Source organism: Centrocercus urophasianus, unplaced genomic scaffold (genome assembly GCF_019232065.1).
Source record: "Centrocercus urophasianus isolate 14NV4802_14NV808 unplaced genomic scaffold, USGS_Curo_1.0 seq_10, whole genome shotgun sequence".
In the NCBI taxonomy this organism is placed as follows: domain Eukaryota; kingdom Metazoa; phylum Chordata; class Aves; order Galliformes; family Phasianidae; genus Centrocercus; species Centrocercus urophasianus.
The window spans coordinates 33,033,865-33,050,958 of NW_024884142.1; the positions used below are offsets into that span (position 1 = coordinate 33,033,865).

General features: G+C 42.5%; 1 protein-coding gene across 8 annotated transcripts in view; it reads right to left on the reverse strand.

Moving 5' to 3' along the window:
• Nucleotides 1–16,069, reverse strand: part of FBXL4 (F-box and leucine rich repeat protein 4) — a 56,912-nt gene extending 40,843 nt beyond the window's left edge. For 5 of the 8 annotated variants that reach the window (XR_006168884.1, XR_006168883.1, XM_042819304.1 and 2 more), the window contains exons 1-3: nucleotides 16,002–16,068; nucleotides 10,454–10,676; nucleotides 9,097–9,686 (exon numbers count right to left, since the gene is read on the reverse strand). Coding sequence is in view for 6 of the 8 variants with exons in the window: in XM_042819304.1 (XP_042675238.1) it covers nucleotides 9,097–9,605 (509 nt within the window). In the remaining 2 variants the exon portion in view is untranslated. Of the gene's footprint in view, nucleotides 1–9,096; nucleotides 9,687–10,453; nucleotides 10,677–11,547; nucleotides 11,747–15,884; nucleotides 15,909–16,001 lie in introns of those variants that run through there. The other 3 variants (XM_042819267.1, XM_042819285.1, XM_042819275.1) reach the window with 3 other exon arrangements.
• Between the last annotated feature and the right edge of the window lie 1,025 nt (nucleotides 16,070–17,094).

A 17,094-nucleotide genomic window follows, 5' to 3' on the forward strand; every position in this document is an offset into this window, starting at 1 on the left:
CATTCACATCAAAGTAGTTCAAACTGCAACATCAACAAATTCCTTTATAAAAAACACCCGTACTTGATTTATCTATCTAAAGTAAGCAAAATATTACTTTTAGAAGTATTTATTTGTCAAATTATCTCATTAATGTAATGGTTAAATATTACCAGAGAAATATAATCTTCACATCATTCTTTAAAACAGTCTGCTGAAAAAAAACCCTAAAATTGTCTAACTGCTAAACTAAAATATTTTTATCTTTGATTTGGTGACAGAAGGTTGTTCAGGGCACAGACAGAGCTTGCATACATACTTGCACACAAACTTCAAATCTCTTCCATTAGATGAGCACCTTCTCCTCTCCTCTCCCTCATCCTCAAGTCTAGTTTCTAGTCAAGAAAGAAACCTCCAGCAGTCACTGCTTCTGCTCCCTTTGATTCTGTGATTCTTTGGTTTATGCTTACTGCCATCTGAGTGCAAAATCCAGACGCTTCCCCATCTCTTCCACCTTTTTCATATCAGCCCAATCCCAACTCCAGAGATGTCTCTCAGCCTGCTTGTCTTGTCCCACAGGCCTCAGAGATGCGAGGCCTGATAGAAAGCTAGGTACTAGGAAGCATCTCAGTAGCTCTGCTCCTCATAACAGTTGTCACTAACATGAGCTTTAAAATATTGTTCAGGACTGACAGGTGCGGTAGAGTGCAGAGAAATATTACACATGGTTTGTTTTCCAGAATAGATTAAACTCTGTCCATTGTAACAGAAAGCAAAACATACGAAAGGACTTCCACTAAAACATAATACAATATTAACAAGGCAGAGAAACTTGATATTTGCTCCAATTTCAAGGATATGAAAATCCATATTGGCTGAAACTTCCATTTCACAACAGATATTTTTAGGAAAGCACAGATAAATTTTCCTATCCTGCATCATGGCACTGACCACAAATACCTTACAGCACAATCGGAGGCTTGCAGATGTCTTCTGTCAAAAGGAAACAAAAAGCAATGAACTAAAACCAAACATACAGGATTGGTGAACACACGGCATGTCAGCAGTACATACACACTCTGCTGTAAGATTAACAGGCTTGTTTTTTCAATATTTTGTATTTTTGTGAGAGACTTTCTTCTAAGAGAATCATAGAATGTTTTAGGTTGGAAGGGATCTTTAAGATCATCTAGTTCTAACCCTCCTGCTACAGGCAGGGACACCTCCCTCCAGACCAGGCTGCTCAAAGCCCCATTCAGCCTGGCCTCGAATACCTCTAGCGAAAGGGAATCCACAACCTCACAGGGCAATGTGTTCCAGTGTCTCACCACCCTCACAGCAAAGAATTTCTTCTTAATATCTCAACTAAATCTACCCTCTTCCAGTCTAAAACCATTTCTCCTTGTCCTGTCTCTACATCCTTTCTAAAAAGTCCCTCCCCAGCTTTCCTGTAGGTCCCCAAGGTACTGGAAGCTATAAAACATTTCATTAATTTAGGAGAGGAACTTCAACTCTCAGAAAAAGTATAAGATTTAGTTTCACTGTCACACTCTCTTGCACAGGTCAATTCCCTATGCAAATATTTAATGTTGGCACCACACATGACCTTTCTTGAACATACTCAGATCACCACTTGCTATTTTGTTTAAACACTTTCATATACCCACTCAGATTATCCTAAGGGAAACTCAAGGCTATTTTTTTTCCTCACTAAATAACATGTACAGTACCATCTGCTTTTAACAGAACGTGCCTTAGTTACTGACTTTTCCTTTGAGGCCCTAGAGAGAAGATTAACTAGCAGTAGATCTAGAAAAAAAATGCCTCTGGAGGTCTAGATTCATCAAACTGCAAAGCAAAAATCTCCTTCAGTGCCTCCAGCTACCAGTTTTTGTAATAAACTAGAGAACAGTAAATCAAAGACACAGCAGGACTTTTACAGTCTTGTAAGACTCCACATTACAAACCAAGTGCTGATGAACAAGATCAGTAACTATTTTCCATCATCCTCATACTGCTCTCTCTTTTTCATCAACAGCCCACTCACTAATCCATCTTCCATGGAGTTAGGTGTTGGTTTAACTACAAAACCTCCAGTCTACAAGGTTGCATTTGTTGTTGTTCTCTCCCTTGGTGACACCACACACAAAAGCAAGTCACTGTAATTGCTCTGAGTTGGGGTTGGTAGATATGCTCTTCCCTACTGTACTCATTCTCTTAATACACCCACTAATGCAATTGGAAGCAGTCTCTTCATTGAGGATCAGTGCTTTGACTCTCACTGTGCTACAATTCGAATGGGAACAAAGACTGCATACTTGGATATGGATGAAAGAAACCTAAGTTTCCAAGAAGCCACAGAAAGAACTGCATTTCTTATGTTCTGGAGTATTTTTCATTACAGTTATCTAAAATGCCTCTCTTCTAAAGGGTTTTGAGTTAGTTCTGGTTTGAGGATGGGTACCTGATTAGCTTCTGGGGAAGTCTAGCTTCAAGGGGAGGTTGTGCTCAACCAACCTTGTGGCTTTCTAAGATGTTGTCACATGCTGGGTGGATGGGGGAAGAGTGGTAGATGTAGTCTACCTTGATTTTAGAAAGGCATTTGATACCGTCTCCCACGACATCCTTATAACAAAGCTGAGGAAGTGTGGGATAGACGAGTGGACAGTGAGGTGGGTTGAAAACTGGCTGACTGGCAGAGCGCAGAGGGTCGTCGTTGGTGGTGCAAGTCCGGTTGGAGACCTGTAGCCAGTGGTTACAGATCTGTGTTGGGTCTGGTCTTGTTCAACATCTTCATCAATGACCTTGATGAGGGGATAGTGGCCACCCTCAGCAAGTTTGCTGATGATAACGGAGCTGGGAGGATTGGCTGACACACCTGAAGGCTGTGCTGCCATTCAGCAAGACCTGGACAGGCTGGAGAGCTGGGCAGTAAGAAACCGGATGAGGTTCAACAAAATCAAGTGTAGAGTCTTGCATCTCAGGAGGAATATTTGCATGCACCAGTACAGGTTGGGGGATGAGCAGCTGGAGAGGAGCTCTGCAGAGAGAGACCTGGGCATCCTGGTGGACGACAGGTTGGCCATGAGCCAGCAGTGTGCCCTTGTGGCTAAAAAGGCCAATGGCATCCTGGGGTGCATTAAAAAGAGCATGGCCAGCAGGTCGAGGGAGGTGATCCTCCCCCTCTACTCTGCCCTGTCCCAGCGGAGGGCCACAAAAATGGTGAAGGGCCTGGAGCATCTCCCCTATGAAGAAAGGCTGAGTGAACTGGGTCTGTTTAGCCTTGAGAAAAGAAGGCTGAGAGGGGATCTAATCCAGGTTTATAAATATCTGAGGTGTGGGGGCCATAGCGTTGAGGCCAGTCTTCTTTCAGTGGTACATGGAGACAGGACAAGGGGAAACGGACATAAGCTGCAGCATAGGAAGCTCCACACAAATGTGCAAAGGAACTTCTTTACAGTAAGGGTGACAGAGCACTGGAACAGGCTGCCCAGGGGGGCTGTGGAATCTCCTTCTCTGGAGATGTTCAAGTTTTGCCTGGACACCTACCTGTGCGACCTGGTTTAGGGAACCTGCTTTGGCAGGGAGGTTGGTCTCGATGATCTCTAGAGGTCCCTTCCAACCCCTACAATTCTGTGATTCACTACTGAGTTTGGAACAAACAGAGGCAGCCTTAAAATTCTCCAGAATCTATTTAAACCAAGAAGAAGAAATTGCCTTTGAACAAATATCTGGAAAATTCAAAGAAAATTTCCTGTTTCCCCCCTTCTTTAACTAGGCTCTCTGCGCTCTCAAAAATCAAGTTAAATCAAATTACTGAAGGTAGGACATTGTCCTCAACTCTAGCAGATGTCCTCAAGTCAAGGCTCATGAAAATACTCCAAAACACTAATGCTGCTTCAATAAGAAGCTTCTACCAGCAGTATGCCAGGAAGCCACAGCCTTTACGGCCACAGAGAGGAAGTCACATCTGTAATGTGTTTAAGAGACTAGACAAAATGGGAACCTCAGTGAAGTTTTTCCATTTAGATTTTATGGAGTTTCTGATAAGGTGATAAGCAGAGTTCACAGCACCTAAGCAGTCTAATTACCATAAAGGAATACGTAGATTTTCATTTCTACTTCAAGTTCAATTCTGAAATAACAGAGGTGGCAGAACAGCAAACAGGAGTACAAGAATGCTCAAAGGGTATATAAAATAGCAAAAGTTATTTGAAATAATTGCCTTCTCCAAATAAGCTTTTTGAGTGTTTCTCAAAAATGACTGTCCCAAAAACTCAAAACTCATTCCTCTGCAACAGTCAACTTGACAAGATTAAAATTTGTTTCTCTGAGGATGTCAAGAAGTAAGAATGCAAACAGTTAGAACTTAGCTAGACAAATATGATACAGCCCTGAAGACCCCTTACCACATTGTAAGGTGTTGATAGTAACAGCAGTGTTTGGGGTGCTTTCAACTGAGATTCACAGGAAACAAATGGTAGAATCACCATTGGAATGCCACTGTCTTTCAAATGTCATGGATCTACTGTTCGAATTCAGTACACTATCTTCCTATTTTCATTCCATTTATCGGAATAGAAGTTTTTTATTTTCTTATTTTTTAATTCAAAAACATCTGCTAGCAAAAGAAATTAATGACATTCACACCTGTTTAGACTTCCAGAGAGTCTATTGCCTATATAAAATGAGTTCCCTTAACTAAGGACACTGAATCTTCCACACTATCCAATCTCCTTAGCCTGCTGATCTCGTTGCAGCAGCTTATAGGCTTCAAGACCTTAAGAAAGAAAATGAGACTTGACTGCAGCAAGCACAGCTAATGCTGAAAATACTGAGCCAGGCTGTTCATCTACAAAAACAAAATCAAATTTTGAACTTCAACTTCATAAGAACATCAAGCAAAATTCTAAACATGAAAAAAAATTAAACAGTAATGAATGTGCAGAGAGCCACAAAGATAATGAAGGGCCTGGAGCATCTCCCTCATGAGGAAAAGCTGAGCAACCTGGATCTGTTCAGCCTTGAGAAAAGACAACTGAGAGGGGATCTTATTAATCTTTATATCTTAAGTGTGGAAGTCAAGGAGACACGGCCAACCTCTTTTCAGCAGTCTGTGGGGACAGGACAATGGAAAATGTCCATAAAATGAAGCATAGGAACCACACCAGTATACAAAAGAACTTCTTCACAGTAAGGGTGACAGAGCACTGGAACAGGCTGCTCAGGGAGGTTGTGAATTCACGTTCTCTGGAGGTATTCAAGACCATCCTGGATGCCTACCTGTGCAGCCTGCTGTAGGGGCCTGCTTTGCTGAGGGATTGGGCTTGATTTCTGAAGGCCCCTTTGAACCCCCTATGATTCTGATTCTGTGAAATGGTATGACCACAAGAAGCAGAATGTTGCCACTGGTAGTTCCGGAACTGCTCCCAGCCAGTAGAATGCTTAGCATCTCACCTTTGAAAAACAACCTTATTAGTGTTATACTTCATCTGTGGAAAACAAGCCAGGGGAAGAGGAATTAAAAATTTTAAAGACACTAAAGTAAATAAGCAAAAAAACCACATAAAACATCCCAATCTACAAAAAAAGTAATCATTGCATAACAGTGAGGACATACAGTATGAAACATCCCCAAACACTGCCACAGACTAGTTAGAAAGCTGCTTTAGAGCTCTTATAAAAGTACATGAATATGTGGTGTCGCTATAAGGTACATGAGATAAGAGAAACTGTCAAATTAAGTTAAAAAAAAAATGATTGAAGAAGAACAAGGACCATTTTTTTCTTTTATATTCTAAATTTAAAAATCAAAGTTATTTTTGTAAAGGGAAAAAGTTGAAAACTTTAGGAAAAAAAAATTCTGACTTGAAAGCTCCCATTTAAACACACACAAACTCTTCCTGTCTGACAGCAACTAACAAAGCATTGGGAGAATCAGAATGTTTCAAAAGGATTGATACCAAAGAAGTCAGTAGGGAATTGTCAGGAGTAAACATTCTGGATAGATGAGGAGGAAAACGAAACGCTGTCCTCATTACAGAATCTACCTATATCTTATTCATCAAATACAGTATGAGAAATAAAACAAAAGGTCTCCCTTTCCTGGCTAGGCTCAGCTGAAGCCAGATCAGCTGCAATGGCCCCATTACTGCTGTATAGAGCTGTGATTCTTCTGCTGGCTGAAGAGGGACTCATCTCCACCAGCAAGTCCAGAACAAACATTTTTGTGCATTATGATACAAATATATCATATATAACAAAGTAAGCATAATATAACAAAACCAGGGGAGATTTCTTCATCACAAAAAAGATGAGATGACAGTACTGTAATTGCTGAAAGTTGTGGATAAAGTATAATGAAAAAAATCAAATTAATTGTTGTGTGTAAGCACTAGAATTAGTTAGGCACAATTACATCCCAATCTCAAACATAAATTAATGCTTTCTCCCACTACATGAAGAGTTGATCCCACCTGTAAAAAGACTGAAAAAACCTGATCTGAGTAGTGCCATGTAAAGTTGTAATTGACAAAAATATATAATTCACCACTACTAGAAGTCCATCACTGAGAATCCTTTTCTGAACACCTACAACACATCATTCATAGAATCACAGAATTGCTCAGGTTGGAAAAGACCTTCAAGATTATCAAAGTCCAACCACAACCTGACCATACTATCCTAGCTCTAACAACCCTCCACTAAACCACATCTCTGAGCACCACATCCAAATGGTTTTTAAACACGTCCAGGAACGTTGACTCAATCACCTCCCTGGGGATCCTATTCCAGTGCATAACAACCTGTAAAGAAGTTTTTCCTGATATCCAACCTAACCCTCCTCTGGTGCAACTTGAGGCCATTTCCCCTCACTTTGTCCCCTGCCACCAGTGAGAAGAAACCAACCCCACACTCACCATAATCCCCTATCAGGTATTTGAAGAGAGCAATAAGGTCTCCCCTTAGCCTCCTCTTCCCCAGAAGATTCACTGACATAAGTATCTGGTGAACAACAGGGCAACCTGTGGGCCAGCTATGGGCTACAGATGTTTTTCTACAAAAAATACATGAAATCTTCTTACACAAGGACTGCAGTACACCAAGTCCTTACAGAGCCTCTTGCAGTTTATAAGCTTTTGCACACAGCAAATTCTTGGACATGGCGACATTTTAAATATTGAGTTCAAGGAGGAAAAAAAGATTATTCAGCTGGCCTAGTACAACCCACTAAATACAACATTTAAACATCTCAACAGACCTTCTCCCTCTTACAACAGATTAGATTCCACAATTAATTTGGTCTCCTTTATCTCAGAGCTGACCACACCCCAAGAGCTATAAAACAAATCCTAAAGATTTTAATGAGTATTTTTCTCTTATATTTTCTTTCAGCTATCTGCACCTTTTAATTTTTTTTTTTCCCCCTCAGTGCACTATAATAGCTTCTTCTCATAACATTTCTTGAAAACTTCTGGATCTTTACATTAAACTGAAACAAATTTAATTTTAGGAAGAAAGAACTAGTTAGAGACTTCCATAAGACAGCATATGTTATTTCTCAAAAGTATATCCTTGCATTGCACTGAAGCACCCTATCTTACTATGGCTCTAATGCAATATTGTCAACAGTTACAGAAATAATCTCTACATAAAATTTATCCTATATCATTAAAGAAACAAGTAAAATTAAAATTCACAGAAAATTGGCCAGATGTCATTACATATTAGGTTCTTAATTTGAAAAGCTGTGTTTACATCAGACGGTACTATAAATAAGTTCTATATTAGTGCCAAACACTCCTACTTCTTAAGTTAGACCTACCATTAATAGTTTGACCTATCACTGTTCCTTGAATTCAGAAGTTTAATTTAGACCCACACAGTATCTACTCATTGCATTACAGAGCTGTATAATTCACTAATCAACAATAATTGACAGAACCACACTAAACAGATTACCTGGGAATTCTGAATGCATAACATGACAGCTATTTTCTAGGACATATGAATAAATATCAACAGACTACTAGTAGGAAGCATGGAATACTAAAACTTTAAAGTATGCTTTCTAGTTTTATCTTTAAAAAACAGGTTAGAGAAAAAACATCCAACACCTAAGCATTAGCTTATACTTTGGTTTATACTGCCAAAGTATGCACTTCAGGTGAATATACCATTTGCTGCTATTCTGTTTTCCATAGCACATGTCTTGTTAGGTCCTTCGTCCAATAGTTCTCCCTTCCTTTGGAAGTCTGGTATAATTTCATCCCTTTTTGATAATACTTTGCATGTATCTACAGCTTTTCTCCACTGTACTTTAACATGTTCTCTCTTTGTCCTATTTCCAGACCTCCTCTCTATGAGCTTCACACCTCATCACACCTCACTTTTCCTTTATCATCGTAATTACATTCCCCCAGTCTTACTCTTTCTTCTCCCCAGCTCCATCTTCCCAGCTCCCAAACTGAAACTTCATGATCTTTAAGTTCCTTTCCAACCGTAGTGATTCTATGATTCATCACAAGTTCCAGCTATGAGGAAAAACAAATGGATTGCTTTTGGTCTGTGAAACAAACCTAAAATCAAGTGCGACTCACACTTGTCGATCAGATCAAAAATAAATATCAGACTGATGACATCACCTTCTGTCTGACCATTCTATACTTCTGGTTTTACCCTTATTTCCACATGAAATGTGTTACAGTGCCTAATTCTACCGTACATACAACCTACAACCTACTGCATGCAGACAGAACAGTTTATGGCTACTTGCAGCAGGGTGATACTGCAGCCACAAATCCCGAGTACCTTCTGGGCAATTTTCCCTTATTATTGGAGAGTTACTGAGAAGTGCCAATTCACAAGGGACTTTTGAGCATACGTAGCAATAATTGCTCTGAAAATTCCAACACAAACTGTCTTTATCCAAATTAAATCTGATAGTAGGATCTGTGTTAACTGATACAAGGAAATAAATCCACATCTCTGAAGTCGCTACAAAGACAGGTCACCATAGCTTTAAACACACATAGAAATAAAACATCGAGGTCAGATATTTAACATCTTATAGGATAAAAGCCTGTTCTAAAGCACAAAAAGAAAAAGAAAAATTACCTTACTTCAGCTGGTGGGTTTTGTGAATAAGGATTTGCAGAGCACGCCAAAATCCTAACTACAGCTCCAGGATGATACGTTTCCAGAATGTGCACTGCAGTGGGATACACTGGCTCCTCAAAAGCAAGTTCCACATAGTCCTGGCTACAGAAGGTGGTTGGAGTCCTCTTAAACGGCAGCCGAGCGCTAGGGCAGTGATCCCACCAGGTCCCATAAGTTCGAAACACGGCAGTCTGAGTAAAGTCACCAGAGCTAGGGTACACGTTTGGAATACCTGCCAGATTCCACATGGTATAAGACATGCTGTTTTCACTACCATAATGAGAGCTGAAATCCAACACTTCTTTGGCATACTGAACTATCTCAACATTGATAGGTAAGGCTCGGGTGTTTGATTCAATAGCCCTCCGGCTGTTCATCTCCCCTCTTGTAGCTGTCCTAGCTCGGCGCCGAAGGCACATATAGTAAAACATGCTCAGAACTGTTAACATGGGAAACACCGGTGGCATCTAGATATGACTCATGAAGATGCAAAAGGTCAGGAGTCCTTTATAAGGTGCAATAACAGCTTGTGGTGTTTTGAAATAGAGCTGACAAAACAGAATGAAGAAACACAGTAAGCAGATAAAATATGTCCTAGGAAACAAACTTTAGTCTTTCAAATATCTCTTAAACAACATACTGTTATTAAAACATTAACAAACTATCACATTTTATAACAATTATTTATTTGCAAGTTACTAAGTGTGGCTTACCACTTACTACATTTAAAAAAGAAGATTATGAAGAAAGATTAGCCAAAACTAACCCTCAAGTAACAAAAACATCAATACTGAAATTGTTATTTTCAAGGATCTACCAAGAGCAATAAAAGAAAAAATATTTCACTGACTCACAAAGTCAAGTACAAAATTAAAACTTCTAAACAACTACAGAAGTTGTTTCCAAATTTACAAATAAAACTACCCGTGGTGTACTTTTAAAATAATTTAAAGAAAAACCAACTTTTGAAATAAGTAGCTGGATACCAAGACAAGCTGCAGCAAAATACAGTGCAACAAAACCTAAGTTACTTCACTGCTTGCAATTCCCACCAAAACTGTTCCCAGGACCCAGATTACTTAATTTAAAGAGAGCTCAAATATATCTAGACTATAACGAAGTGTGGAGAATAAACACACTGCTCAAAGACAGTTCATACAGGAAGTCGGACAGCAAACCTATTACTCCAGCTTGTCATTTTTATTCAGAGTAAAACAAAATTGCTACAGGCAATTCATCTAAACCATAAACTTAACTCAATCCTTCCCAGATCAGAGAACTAGACCAAACAGTTTCACAAAAATACTGCCATTACCCTTTGAAGTTGTCCATGACAGCATTAACCAACCACTGAAGGGTAGCCAGCCTCCTGAAGGATGTTCACAATTCATTAACAGTATCATCTTCTTTTAAGCCATGCAACAAAGTAAGTCTTCAGAAGAGTGAAGGCATCAGAAGCAGAAGTGCCCATTGAAAGCATTTCAATTCTGATAAAGGAAATAATTTATGTAACAATTCAACAGTACTCAAGATGCACTCTGAAAAAAAAAATAAAAATCAGCACAATTAAAGATACCAGTGTGTTGTACATAGCCTAAACTGAGCCACAAGTAAGACAAACAAGTAGGTATAACTACTAGAAAAAGACAAAATCAAGATAAGCCTCTGTAGTAAAGCTTTACAACAGTGAAGAAATATTCATAGCTGAATGTTTATTTGTTTTTTCAGGACACAGAAGGGCTGTATCATACTCCCTACTAATACAGATCCTCTTACACATGCTTGTCCCATATTTAGCAGCCACTCCATACCTGCATGACGTAAACTGTCAGATTTACCACCACACAACAGAACTTGGACTGTATTCTCTGATTTCTGCTAGTGGTACACCACACTCTAGGACAATAATACCACACTACATAATCACACCCTCCACTACTGCAGACTGTTTTTCTGCCAGCTTCCAGATTAGCTTATTTGTCTGCTTTACTAGGAAAAACAAGGAGCAGTGCCTGCAACCTGCTAGGGGCTGGCACAGAGATGACTAAGCCTATCTCAGAATAAATGTCTTCAACAGCCTGTGCTGGGGTTGCCAGTTAGCGTATCTCAGAGTATGTGCTAACCGCTGAACCAACAGCGAGGACTCTTCAACTGCAGAAAATGTATCAAACATAATTAACATGATGCCTCTTCATTGCCTGGGAGACAAAAAGCACTTGTACCATTTGGAATGGGTGCATGTGGGGCCATATTTTGCCATACGGAACAGGAAGATAAGGGGCCAGACTTGAGAGTTCTTTTCAAAGTAGAAGTTTAAACTACAGTACATGAATAAGCAAAATAGACAGGAAACAGAGTAGCTTTTGTATGCAGGTCAGCGTGCATGTTACTTGGGTAACTTATACTCACAAAATGCACATACGAACAGCTCTCTTCCGTTAGAACACTGTCAACAAGGCACATGCAGGAATGGATAAGGCTGGCTGCACTGTTTGGTCCTCTTACTCAAGACAGTGAGAAAGTTTACTAATGAAGTGTTCAGTTCTCACTTCTTTGCCTCTTCTATTATTAGCTTGTTGTTTAGCTCCTGTCCTTCATTCAGCTTCACGTGTTGACATAGCTGTCAACAACATGAATTGCTCCTGACATTCAGAGCAGAAGGAAATGCATAAGATGGCATTCTGGATCCACTTTAAGCTCTGCTGGAATGCCAAAGCCAAATAATGTCACATTTTCCCCAAACATCCCATTTGAACCATCTTTTAGAAAAGACACTGAGGAATGAAAAGTGCTAACCCTCCTGATCTCTTCTAAAATAATAATAGTAAGATTATAATTTGGGCATGGGGCTGCCATAAGACACAAGTGAAGTTTAAAAATACATTCCTCTTCTGCAGTTTCCCCCCTCTTAAATGAAGTCTCTTTACAGTTATGCCAACAGACATTAAACGTCAACAAACTCACTGGTGCCAAGCCCCAGCATCATGTGCCAATCAGCACAGACATGAGCTTCTCACAAAGTTTCACTGACGAGCACAGTTTGAAACCTGCTCCACATAACTTAGGACTTCACAGAGCTCAATTCTGAGTCAACCAGTTGGGAGTATGTCAAGAGAATTGCAAATCACTGATCTCACACAAGCACCCTGCATGACTTCACGCCTGCAGTGTGAACTCTGAGGTTCCTCCAGTCACAGCCCAACACATTACCGACCTGCTCGTGATGAGCAGCACAAACTCAGGCACGCTTCCTAGTAGCTCACAACAAGGAGGGAAACCAGCTGGCTGAGGGCCATTCCCCCTGTCAACTTTAATGACTTTTGTAAAATCGATAAGAATCTGATAGCCTTGAGATTGACACTGTTTCTTCTATTTTGGCTGATATGAGCCAACAGGCTCAAGTTGGGAAGTATGAAGAAAAAGAGCACAGAACATGGCTTTTCATATAAACACTCAAGTCTGAGCAATGCAAGTAAAGGGATATTAAAGAGTTAAAAGTAATACAGGATATAATAGCTTACGTAAAGTAAGAGGAAAGAGAAAAATATCACAAAAGAAGGATAAATAAAGACTAGGATAAATAAAGACTAGGACTACCGTAAAAGTATAAATTCTTCCTCTGACATTTTAAAAGCATTAAGAATTATGAGGATTTAAAAGACCAACGAAAAATTGCTGAGAAAGTGGAAGGATAATAAGCTAGTGAAGAATTACATTAAACATAGATCAGTATGGCCAGGTGATACAGACAGATGCTCAGAAACTACCACTTGGTTAGACTTCTGATTAAAGGGATCTAATCCAGCAAGCATAAAAAAGCAGGCCCAGGGCTAGGCAAAGCATCAGGATAAACATCTCTGGAGTTTACGTGGAGAATTTTTTTTTCCTTCCTAAACTGCTTGATAATTTTTAAGAAATCCACTTGGACACATTCAGCTCTATCTTCAATCACTGACAGTACCTCTGTGCTGTTGTACAGTCATAGAAAATTCATAGAATTACAGAACAGTTCAGGCTGGAAGAGACCTTAAGGTCCACCCAGCCCCAACCCCCTGCTTTGGGTAGGGCTGCCCCTGCACCCCCCAGCTCAGCTGCCTACACCCTCACCCTGCCTACACTCCTGCTTCATAGCCACAGAGCAGGCCCTGTTTCTGCAGCAGCTTCAGCTCTGGGGCCTACTCAGATCCATTCTGCCTCTCTCCTGCCAGGGCCAACTTCAGGCAGCTCAGCTCCTCACGGAAGCCTCATGGCTGCCTCACAGAAATCAGGGCTGGCACAAAGGGGTAGCCAGACTACAACATCCCCAAGCCACCAAGCTCAAAGCACCATGGAAGGGGTGCCTTCAATTTTACACAAGAGATGGGACTCTGAGAATCAAATTAAGCTAGATCTAGAGTAAAACTTCCTTTGTAAAGAAATGCTACTTTCTTTCAAAATTCATCAATTACTTAATTGACAACTGTGCAAGGAAATTCCCTTCTATATAATTAACTATACACATGAAAAGCCTTCTGAGACTAATTCACCTCTTTTTCTTTCAACACATCTTGCTAAAGAAAAATGTTGTTTGTTCACATATTTAATTGGAACAGGCACTGACTAAACAAAAGCATTCAGGAGCGCTAGATTTCTTTGTGTGACTCTTTGGTCAAGAACTGGAATGGGCTGCCCAGGGTGGTGCTTGAGCCACCATCCCTGGAGGTGGTCAAGAAATGTTTATATATTGCACTAAAGGACATGATGTAGTAGGGAAATATTGGTTGTAGGTGGATGGTAGGACTAGATCATCTTGGAGGTCTTTTCCTACCCTGTTGATTCTATGCTACTTCATCCTCTTTTACAGGGCATATCAATTCCACTCTCTAGTATTCAATCTTCTCCTACAAGTACAGAAGTAGGGCATGTGGGCAATACATAGGTATTTACCAGCCAGAAAGCTAGAAAAATGTGGGAAGTACATACCAAAAATATTGGAGGGCACCCAAGCAAAGGATATGTGTAAAAAGCATACATAATACCTAGAAAAATAGAGGCTGGCATATTTCACCCCTGAGCAACACACTGTGTTAGAGCAGAGTTCATCCTGTTTCAAGAGAAGTAAATGCTGTATATATGAGCCACTGGTACACCAAATTTGATTTTTAAAAGACAGACAGGCAATAACTTCTCTTTACAGCAGCTTTGCCAATCTCAAACTGGTGTCTCTGTACTTTCCTTTCACTTGAATATAAAAGAAACAGCAACAATGACAACTTGAATACATAAATGACAGAAACAACAGATTAATGTGATTTAGTGTATGTGTATCAGCTAAAAGATGATCAGGGAGAAATCTCTTCACACATCAATGCACAGAGAGAATACTGGAGCCTTACATTATAGGCTAAAACAGAGCATTTTTACCATAGGTGAGCATCTGTCACTATTGATTATGAAGATTATATCAGTGTCTGCACTCAAACTATTGAGATTTGGAGCTGATATTAATTAGAAATCAGTAAGCTCTTACAATGTACTTTATACTCAGGCCCTACTTTCTGTTTCTTCGTGCAATGTCATCTGGCAGTAAAACTCTGCCATTTCACATATGTGAAACTTCTCAACATAGAGCTTGCAACAACAACAGAATGTGAAGACAATTCTGTCCATTTAAAATCTTGACTGTGCTGTTGTCATGAGCAACAAAACATTCACAAGCTGAGCATCTCAAATTATTTCACAAGTTGCTCCTCCTCCCTGCAAGGACCAGAGCTCATTGAATGGCTTAGAATGCAAGTACTGCTGAGACAAATGTTTCTTGAGCATTTGTTATGTATCCAAGGTGACCACACTGCCTGTTGGAGTTTGTCTAGACATCGCAGAAACTACTTCCCACTACGTGCAAATCACCAGGTAAGCCTTTTTAAAAATAGCTCCTAAACAAAGCATAAAGCCAACAGCATTGTACCACTTCATTCTGGCCTATTGCCTGCACTGGAAACCCCCACTTTCAGGAAAAAAGAAAGCCACGTGTCGCTCACATTGCTCCAGCCAGCTCTCTCTTGTCACTGTGTAAAAGCCCAACACCTTGCAGCCCCAAGCTTCAGGAAGCCCAGGTATGAGCAACGCGCAAGCAGCACACCAAACCTGTGCACCACCTCACTCAGCACCGCTCCCAGTAAGCGGACCGAGGCCACTCTCTCACTGTTAATTCACACCACCCCACACGTTCATACTCTGCACACCGCTGACCGGCCGCCCAACCGCTTCCTTCCTGCAGGTCATCGCCCTGCGGCCATCAGGCCACGCTGCGACCGCCCATCCTCAGACCTCACGGATGACATACAGCTCACAAGGCACGCATCAGCCCAACGCAGACACCCACCACCACTCGGCAGTACCCCCGCTGGCCTTGCTTCGCCCCGCCAGCTGCAGCACTACACGTGCCCCCCGCGGGCAGCAGCCGGTACCAGCGGACAGCCCGCTGCTCCGAGCACATTAACGCCACGCGTTCCAACGCCACCGGCGCCGCCCCGCTACGCACGCCGTAGGCACACCTCGCACACCTTCGAGCTCCCCAGACACGTGCGCTCCCCCAGCTGCCCGCCCAACGCCCAGCTCTCCGCAACTCCGGGCCGAGGCCTAGCACTAGGACCGCACACCGGAGCGTGGCACGAAGCCAAGCTCCGGCACGCAGCCGAGCTCCCGCACCCCGCCGCCACCCGCCCGCGCCCCGTCAGCCCACGCGGCCCGGCGCGCACACACACCTGCGCCCGCCCGGCCTACCGCCGGCCGCCCCCTCCCCGCTCTGCCCCGAGAGGAGGAGCCCCGACGGGCCACCCGGCCCCGCCCCGCCGCCCCGCGCTGAGCCGCCGCCGTCGTACCCGTCCGCAGGGCGGAGCCCCCCGCGCCGCCGCGCCTAACACCGCCGGAAGCCCCGCACGGCGAGGGAGGGCGGGGCGTCGCCGCAAGGGGCGGGGCTGCAGGCTGCGCGTGCCCGCGGCGCGGCGGGGGCGGGCGCTACGGCCGTGACGGGCGGGGCGCTGAGGAGGGGCGGTGGATGGGCTTTGGGCCGCGCGGTGTGCTCGGCCCGGCGTTCGGTGGTTTTAATTGCCGCGTGCAGTCAAAGCAATGGAGGGGGTTGAGCTGAGTCCTTTCTCGCTTATGTCTTTCTTGTTTTCTCTCCTTTGCCTGATGCTTGCTGGCTGTCACGGCTGTCTGGAAGCCCTTCCGCTCTTGTCCGGCCTGTGTCCGTGGTACTTAGTCCTTAAGACTTGGGAAAAAGCGGCTTGTAACTCCAGCCCCAGCCTGACCAGGCTCTTAGACCAGACCAGTCGTGCTGAGGTGCCGGCATGCCATCAGGGAGCCCTGATTTTAGCTGAGCCTAATGAGTACTTGCTCCAGCGCATCGCTGTGGCTCTGGGGGCCCTAACTGGCACATTGCAAAATAAGTGTCATCTTTTGCTTCCGTACTCCTTAATTTGATACACATGCCCAAGCACTCGTGCTTTTTGAAGCCCAGTTTCCAGGTCCTGCGGTGCTCACGGAGATGACTGTCAGGCCATGCATTCCTCCCAGCAGCGCTCCGCAGGAGGTGGGGCTGCAGAAGGCATTGACAGGCTGTGGTGGTGGTGCACCGTGCCACTAGGAAGCTCTTGGGCAGTCCTTGTGCTGCCTGGCACTTGCCTTTAGGTAAGAGATCTTTAATCATCTTTAATGTTTTCGGAAAATACCACCCAAGCTCATCGATATCTGTTTTTTTGTACGCATACAGCGGTTTCATGTGCAGGCAATTAGAGCACGTGGAAAACAGTGATCATTAAATGAGGCAATCTGCAGCACGGGCACAAGAAATTAGTTGTGATGCATAACACAAAACAGGTCTATTGTGAGACATAATGCAAAAGAAGTCTATTATTTAATCTTTTCCGAACAGTGACTAAAGGAAAGCTGCAAAACGTGATGAGTACCTTTTTT